Below are 8,706 nucleotides of genomic sequence, written 5' to 3' on the forward strand. Positions count from 1 at the left end.
TTTTTTTTTAGTTTTCACAGCCAAATATGCACCACATGGTATTCTAAAGGAGCCGAAGCGTTTACATAGTGAGTGCGGGGAGAGCGCCGGTGCGATTTCGAACCAATGGACCTTCTCTCTTTCTCTCTGCGGCTGCTCTCGACGAGAAACCGCAAAATTGGCGCTTGTAATATAATTCGCAGTACCATGTGAACTTGACGCTTACAAGGAGAAGGCTGCTTAAATTTCGCGAGTGTGCCACGTGCACCAAGGTTCTAAATTGGGTAGTTCATATGTTAAGTTTTGCAGCATCAGTTTGCTAATATACATGTTTCGCGCCCTTCTTTTATGACCGCTGCCTCTGATGGCATAGCCGTAAATGAAATTGCACTTTCATGTAGACTGTACTGTCCTTGCGATACAACATGCAGTATTGCTGAAGTGGCGTGAACGGACTTAACAAAAATGACTTTAAATAAAAGAAGATGTCTTTTTTTTCTTTCTTTAAGTATATTGGCGATATGCCGATAGTCATTTTTGCAGGAAGGACGCCAAATATTTGAAGCATGATACAGCAGAATTGATAAAAAATCACAAAGTAATATCTCCAGCAGTATAAAAATAGCTGTACTATTTCGACAAATACATAGTAGCACCACGATAAAATTTACAAACGAATACACGCATCCAACAAAACTAATGAATTCATAAAGACTAACGCTACAGAAAAACAGGAAAATACTTGTATGACACTCCCCATTTAAAAACACGTCTACTACAACTAAAGCAAACGAACAATAATGAAAGCATTGTTTCGACGAATACATATTAGCATTACAAGAATATCTATATGACAGCACATAACATCCAACAAAACAAATAAAGCGAAAGAGGAAAATCGTATGAATTCACAACGCGGTCAATGACAGCGCCTTTCGAACCAAAAGAATCAAGGTTGCTTCACTATAGAGCACAGTATTTTTCACTGGGCACTAAGCACCCGTCTTGATAAAACGAATATCGTGTGGGAGCCTTGAACAAGCAGCCGTTTCGTGGCCTTGTTAATGATGTCCATCTCGACGTAGGCGACCTTCTTCCCTGCGTGGGTGATCCGGGTATCCATGAGGATGACGTCACCAAGCCTCGCTGGCAGAGAGGAACCTGCGAGGAATATCGGGGGCCTTATTTTGTTTTCTTGCAAGGTTGCTTTGAGCATTATTCTCTTCGTTTAGCGTCCTATCAGTCACCAAGTTTTCACTGCCACTAGCTCCCCATATCCGGTTGTTGTTTTTTCCTTTAGGATTGTTGTCGTGGTTTTCCTAAGTCATTCTCGGATGAACAGACTGGTCCATGCTTATATATAGGAAATACCTGAGAAAGAACGAGGTGCTCGTAGCAACTCAAGCTTCGTATTAAAACATACGCTATAAATATTCAGTAATATATGCCCGCGTCAAGCTCCATAATGATCGCATCGCTTCTAAATAAACGTAGAAATGATGAAGCCACACTGGAATCTATACTACCGATGGGTTCATATAAACCTAGGTCGCTCTGGGCGTGTCTCGGCACGCCATGAATTGTAACATTGTAGCTCCCACAGCCGACTGATCTTTAACACAAAATGACCCCATGCTTTCAAACGAAACGATTTGTTCAAGCCGATACCACCGATCATGTCGCTTGCGTCACCGAGTTGTAGTATTTTTCTTAACGTGCGCAAGCTATCCAAATGAAGAGGTACAGTAGAGTTATATTTTTTTGTTTCGCAAGTTCATTGTCAACACCGCTAGGAGTCCACGAACCTGATGTCGGGAAACGTCCGTACCTTTTGTGAATAAGCCAATAACGATTGTATTAACGACCGCGTTAAGACGCGTTCGCTGGGTAAAATACTGTACCTGTACACAGAAAGCAATTCACACGTGATAGCGGTTCTTGCGAGCAGTGGTCGGTCATTCACTTTATCAAAAATATTGTTACGTCTATACTGTGATGAGGCTGTCGTAGTGGTTAAAATCTGCCAGACGGCTACCCAGCTTCAGCTAGCTAGACAAACGTCCTCCTCCTCTACCTTCCTTCTTATTTGTCACCTATCCTACTTCTAGTTGGGACGTAAACAGCAACGGCACACAAGGTTGTCACAATATTATTAGTGCAGGCGACCTTCCAATGAAAAGGCAGCTCGGACGACTGAAAAGCGTTGTAGTGAAAGTAGCGCTCTTATATTAAGGTCGTCTCAAAAGTCAACGTTGGCTTTCGATCACGTACTGCTAACAACAAATTTGGAGGACGCTTAATCTTCGCCTTTAAAAGTGGAACGCGATAGCATTCAAAGATCCTTGACTGCTTATCACGCTTCCCGTCAACTGAAGTTTGAGGCTTGTTTTGTTTCGGGCAATCATGTACAGATTTTCAGTGGACGCTGGCGAAAGGGCAAATAAATGCCCGACAAAGCACCAGCTACCCGCATATAGTCCGTAATCGCGAGGAACAAAGTGCCTACGAAGAGCGATGCCCGAAACAGAGACGAGAATGAAATTGTCGCCAGGAGCGCGCACTACACGCGGCCTCCCCATTACGACGAGAGAAATGAAATTCAATGTGAAAGACGACACCTTTTCTTTTATACACACGCGATGGTGCTGCCGCCCTGGGAGAGCTGATTGACACTGGTAATGCAAGCAGTTGGAACGCCGACAATGAGAGGGCGTTGGGAAATGTTTTGGGCTAAGATCCGATCTGTTGTTACGCTTGTTCTTGGGACCCCTTTGGGTTCCAGGTGTGACAAAGGTAGTTCAAGGCCGCTTTACAGGTCCCGGAGCCCACCACCCGGAGTCCATGGGGGTAAGTGCCATTGTGCTTCGACCCCTTCTGTACAGTCACCAAGATCGGCCCACATGTTTGCAGATGCACATGAAAAATGCATGGAAGCCTAGCCATAAACAGCTTCGCTGTAAAAGTATTTGTAGATTAGTGCATGCAGCGACAGAGCTAACTTTACAAGCCACCTATCCGTACTAGCTTCGATACGAAAGCTCAACTTTGTGTAGGGCCAAGGGCCCACTTCAGCGCTCATAACAACTGTAGTGCGCGACCTGCTTTTATAGCTAGCGCACGACCTCGCGGCGGGAATCGAACCCGCGACCAGATGCTCAGCTATAGAGAGCGTTAGGGCCACTGAGACGCCGAGGCGGTTTCAGTAAGTTGTGTGGAACCAGTGTGGAGTAGGCAATGCTATGACGTGTAAGAACAGAATCAAGGACAAAGTGTTCCCTTTCAATTACGTGCTGGCAGTTCTACGCGAAACATTTACGATGTAGTTGACTTGGCCTTCAAGCGCAGATTACTGGTGTGCTCGCGGTAATCATAATACTCCGTAAAGTACTTCAACAACTGCACAATACTTCAAATGCATAAATGATCCATAATACCTCATAGATAATCCTTCCTCCATAGTACACGAGTGCTCCATAAATGGGCCGTAATACTTCAACTACAGTGCTCTGAAATAAGGTTTCTGCACTATTTTGCACTACGGCGACTGTTTGTGAAAAGTGAAAAGATTTGTCTTTTGGACTTGTGGAATTTATTGTTCGAAATCTGCACGGCTCGCTCTCTCTGAGAACATGTTTACTTGCAGCCAAGGCTTATACCGCACGGTGTCTGAATGGCTAGGGCGTTCTGCTGTTGAGCAAAACGTCGTGGGTTCGATTCCATATCGTAGCAGACATTTAGATCAGTGCAATACGCAAAAATCATACTGTCTTGTACCAAGATTCACCTGTACGTTAAAGAACCACAGGTGGTAAAAAAATATTCCGGAGTCTTTTCACTATACATTTCCCACAGATCTAGTGTAGCTATGGGTCGTTAGACGCCTCTGAATGAACTAACCAACCAATCTCTTCCTAAAATCGATATGTAACAACCTCAAAAGACTATGCAGGGTGCAGCGAGATCAATCCCTGACGCTCTCTGTGTCAGTACGGAGAAAGAGGGAACGAAATCAAGAAATGTAAAGGCAGGGAGGTCAACCAGACGAGTGTCCGGTTTGCTACCCTACACTGGGGGATAGGGAAAGGGGAATAGAAAGAGGCTGAGAGTGAAAGTAGACTATAAATGGCCACTCATGCCGATGCATTTCTAGAGCTCGCCAGTGCGCTCGAATAGCTTTTTCCTGGGACCATGGCCACATCCTTCGTCCATATGGAAATATAGTGTACGACTGTAAAACGGAGGCACGCCTAAAACAGTTCCTTGCTGAACTGGTATATGCCTCGAGGTCGCCAAACACACGCACGTCTAATAATGCAGCTGGACAGCTAGTCGATATGTAGCATACGTTAACTTCTAACCGCGGTGGGATGGAAAGGCGAAAACGCGTAGATGGAGCTAGGAAGCCTAAATACAAGCTCGAGTGCTTGCATTCAGGCTTCTTTGACGGGGCTGGAGGCGCGCTTCATCGCACTTGCTGTGTGGTGCAAATACCTGGCTGTCAAGTTCAGACTGACGAACGGTGACTCTTGGTCGTACAACGTGCAAGCGGTCGTCCACGTGTACAGGTCCACGAGGGCGAATGCCATGCCACTGTGAAGGGTGCCATGCAGGTCGCAGTGCTGCTTCTCCAGCCGAAGCTCAAACTGCACCGCGCCATCACGCGTCGAAGCCACGGGCTTCACCTGCGTGTTTCGTGGAAGCCGCAGAAGTATAATAAACGCACACTAAGTGAAAGAATTGAAGTTGAAGTTGATTTACTTTTACCGCACAAAGTACAAAAGAAAATTTCACATGAGATGTGGTTGGGATAGTGGGAAAACAGCTAGAACATGTAGCTTGACTGGTCCCACCTCCCGGTATACCCGGCAGCGAGCACTTTGGCAGAAGTAAGACATGTACACAGGAACTGTTTGAGCTGCGATACTAGTGTGCTAAACAATAGCGGACACTTTCGCATAAGTAAATAATATATGTTAAAAAATACTGTTAAAGCTGCAATATTAGTTAAACAATAGATGCAAGATGGAAACTACTGCATTATGTAACCAAATAACTAAAGAAGCGAATGATAACAAGCATTACGCAAAAAGCGCATACTAGTCGAGCTTGATTGAAAGATTTAGGATTCTGTAACAAGCAATACGTAATTCGTAGCGAAGCATAGCTTCTGCAAGCCAGAAAAATAAAGACAACTGAAAGTCGCAGTGGCGTCACCTTGTGAGATCTATGGTACCTATTCTGTGACTTCAACACTGGCTGATTCAGAGAGAATGGCATACACGGAGGTCACGTGGAGAATACATCTACTAGTCCGTTTCTGCGCGGGCGGTTCAAATTGAGGAGGAGCAGTGGGACTGTCGGCGGCAATTTTCTACCGCACAAATTGATGTATGAGCCAAAGAAAACGGTTGTACACTTTCTAGGCGCATAGTCTATGGATCTAGGTCGACATTGAATTTTCCTTTGTTGTCCCTTTATACAGACACTAATGAGAAAAATAAATTTAAGTGCATTAGTAGATTAACCTTGCACAATACTATAAACAACACTGTTACCTTGAGGGCAGGTTTTGCAAGTCAGAAAAGAGGCAATAACTAAAATACAGGTGGCAGCACCATCGTGAAGTTGACCAAGACCTGAGGAAGTTTGACACCATCTGCTCGGGCCCAGTTATGTTTTTTATCCATAAAGTCGGCCTTCGTTGTATTCTAAAAGAGCCGATTGAAGACGGAACTAAGCAAGTTTCGCGAACTCTTACGGAACCAAAACAGCCAGAATACAAGAAAGGTTACATTGAAACCCATGGCGGTACAAAGAGGTAGCTGCGCAACAGTTCCGGCGCAAAATTCAGGAAATGGAACTTCGACCCTCATTTTCTTGTGTAATAAACATATTACTGCGAAATTAACAAAATTGGGGTTTTCAAACAATACTTTAGAGTGAAAATCTATTGAGTGTTTTTCATTCGCGTGCTTTTAAAACAATTTACTCACTGCGTACCTGGTATGCGTAATTTCGGCAAGGTCCAAGAAAAAGCGCCTCCTTCGTTATAAAAGTAAACTTCAGTTTACAAGCCGCGCTTGTTTTGCATTCCTTTCTGGTCGCTCGATGTGGTTCGTGCTTCGGTTCATCATCATCAGGCCATCGTTGCCGTCAACGTCATTTGCCTGACTTTTGGCAGCACCGGTTGCGGTCGCGCAGCAAATACGTTGTTACCCAAGTTGGCGTCAAAGGCGTTCCTCGAAGAATGGCACACACCGAGTGGCACGTGCCGAGTGATTCAAATAGGCGTCAAAAAGTTTCTTCCAACAGTGGTGCACCTACCCTGTCCCACATCTATGGTAACTTATGCGGGCGTGAAGGAGCTTCGTTGAAAAGCGGCACGTATGTATAGATTGCCACATACTAAGTGACCCAAGTTGGTGCGATGGTTGGTTCCAAACCCTGTTACCGCAGCACAGGAGTCCGATGCACTACCGATTGGACCACTAACTACCCAGTCACCAAGGTAGGCGGGAAAATGGCTATATACAAACATACATAGATACAAACAAACAGAGAGATAGATACATATCCCCCGGAAGGAGCAAGAAGTACCCTAAGAACACCCAACGCACTATACAAAACTAAAACATACTCAACTCGACATCTACGTGATGCGAAGTAGTCGTGGTTTAACGGAGAATGGTTATTACGAATCATATAACTGTTCTGCAGCGAACAGTTGTGCTTTTGCGACGTGTTGAGAACTGGTGTGAAGTGCAAGGCATTGTTTTCTTTATTGCTGTTGTGATATACCCAATGAGCCAAGCTGGCATTGTGAGACCCAAGAGGTTCGTTGGCCCGAGAGTTATAAGAGGTTCATTAGACAGTTTGAGAATTGTGGATCCAAGACTCTGGGCCTCCAAGCCACGTTGCGCTAGTTGCTCTTGAGTTTAGAGGAGCAGCAGAGTTTGAGAACTGTGTCAAACGCAGACAGCGTTGGGTCGAGCGCTCGTGACGCCGCAGTGGGAAAAATAAAAAAGGTGCTTGAAAGCAACAAAGAAGAAAAGCTTTTCTTGCAAGTGAAAACGAACAGAATGCATTTTTGAGCAAGAAGAGCGAACAATAAAATGTCATAAACGTGATCGTTTTGTTAGTACTGTTAATTAAGTAAACTATTTTAAGTCAAGCAAAGCCAATTGCAGCCAAGTGCTCGTAAATGGTGTTTTTCTTTGTTTTTTTTTTTTGTTATTCACTTCAAAACGGCGACTTCACCTGTGTAAAATGGCAAAAATTTGTCGAAGGATAGCTAGTTTCCTCTGCGATCATCTGCTGTACGCTGATTTGAGTTGGGCTGACATAGAAGATCTATTTCTGCCGTTGCCAGAAGCGATTTACCGACGACATGGCTGGCGGCAGTATACGTCTCGCAAAGTTGCGTATTGACCGCAGCGAAAATGTTTTTCTTCGTGCCCTCTGCAAGATCTTTCGCAACTTGTGACCACAGCTTAACGTCCTGAAAAGGTTCGTTGCGAGCACTTCACGCAATATACAGATGTCATCTTCTGCTGTGTAGTGCGAGCGCGCGTAGTCATGGAGCAGTCATGCTTACCGCCTGAAAGATAACGGCTTTGGATGGCTGCGGCTCGTACGGCTCTCCTGGCTATCTCGCGATTTCTCTTCACCCGCGACTGTGACCCAAGACGTCTTGGGGGCCCGTGCTAGTTTTCGATTTTTGGGTCTCGGGTTAACGCGAACGCAAGAACCCAAGGCTGGCTTGGGTTCTGCGCATGCGCACTTGCGGCCAGGAATTTTCGTGGGTCACCAAGCCGCTTGGGCCCCCAATTCTAAAACACTCTATTGACTCACGACCTAATTACTCATGACCCAAAGGGCTCATTCCACAAGAGGTTCATTGAAAAGCGAGGCAGCACAGTGGCACATACCCAAGGTAACAGCCTGCATACCCGGTCACCCATTTTGGCGTCAAAAATGTTCATTGCAGAGTGGCTGCATTTACCCAACGGCACATACCCATAGCACCAACCCACAGCAACTGCACAAATTTTACACAGCTCTACCGTCGGGATCGGTCCACATTCTTAGACTGCATTATCTTCGGAATCGGCCCTCAAGAACGACCGTTACCGGTCGTTCTTTCGTTACCGAAAACTAGACTGAGCTCGCCAAGAATGCTTTGCATTAAATGGCTTACCTGTCGACGAATTCATCATCTGTGTACTTCAGCTTCTTGAGCACTTCGGTGATAAAGCGGCCTGCACGCTGCAATCCCAATGTTGGCGAAACCTTTACAGTGGTTTGCGGTGGTCTGCGCCGCCACACAGCCTCAATTCTTTCCTAAAGCGAACAGTCTGAAACAGATGCCAGCAGGTGCGGAGCGCAGGAAGGCCATTAAACTGCGCAAAGCTTAGGAACGCATGCACAGACTCAATCGCGGCCATGTCAATCGTAGCGCAGGGAAGTGACAAGCGCTAGTGAGGTAGATGTAGCTGAGGCACGCGAGCCGTATATAATTTGTGAACTGTGCGTGAGCTGTACAGATCAACAGACTCAGATCACGCACGTCGTGTCAGTCTGTCCTGATCATGTTGAGAAATCTGAACTGTAGCCAAGTCCAGGAGTATACGAGAGTGTCAGACACAGGCGGAGTGAACAGCCACTACCTCTTTTAAAACGGTAAGAGAGCTAGAGAGCAAAATCAGGGTGGTCAACGGGGTTTTTTCT

At 45.6% G+C, this 8,706-nt stretch overlaps 1 protein-coding gene across 1 annotated transcript in view; it reads right to left on the reverse strand.

The window, feature by feature from the left end:
• Nucleotides 1-961: 961 nt before the first annotated feature.
• The window catches only part of LOC125941049 (acyl-coenzyme A thioesterase 13-like), a 149,661-nt gene continuing 141,916 nt past the window's right edge, over nucleotides 962-8,706 (reverse strand). Inside the window, exons 2-3 of the mRNA XM_049657965.1 lie at nucleotides 4,451-4,661; nucleotides 962-1,140 (exon numbers count right to left, since the gene is read on the reverse strand). Of these exons, the coding sequence (XP_049513922.1) occupies nucleotides 962-1,140; nucleotides 4,451-4,661 (390 nt within the window). The remainder of the gene's footprint in view (nucleotides 1,141-4,450; nucleotides 4,662-8,706) is intronic.

Source organism: Dermacentor silvarum, chromosome 10, assembly GCF_013339745.2.
Source record: "Dermacentor silvarum isolate Dsil-2018 chromosome 10, BIME_Dsil_1.4, whole genome shotgun sequence".
NCBI lineage: Eukaryota > Metazoa > Arthropoda > Arachnida > Ixodida > Ixodidae > Dermacentor > Dermacentor silvarum.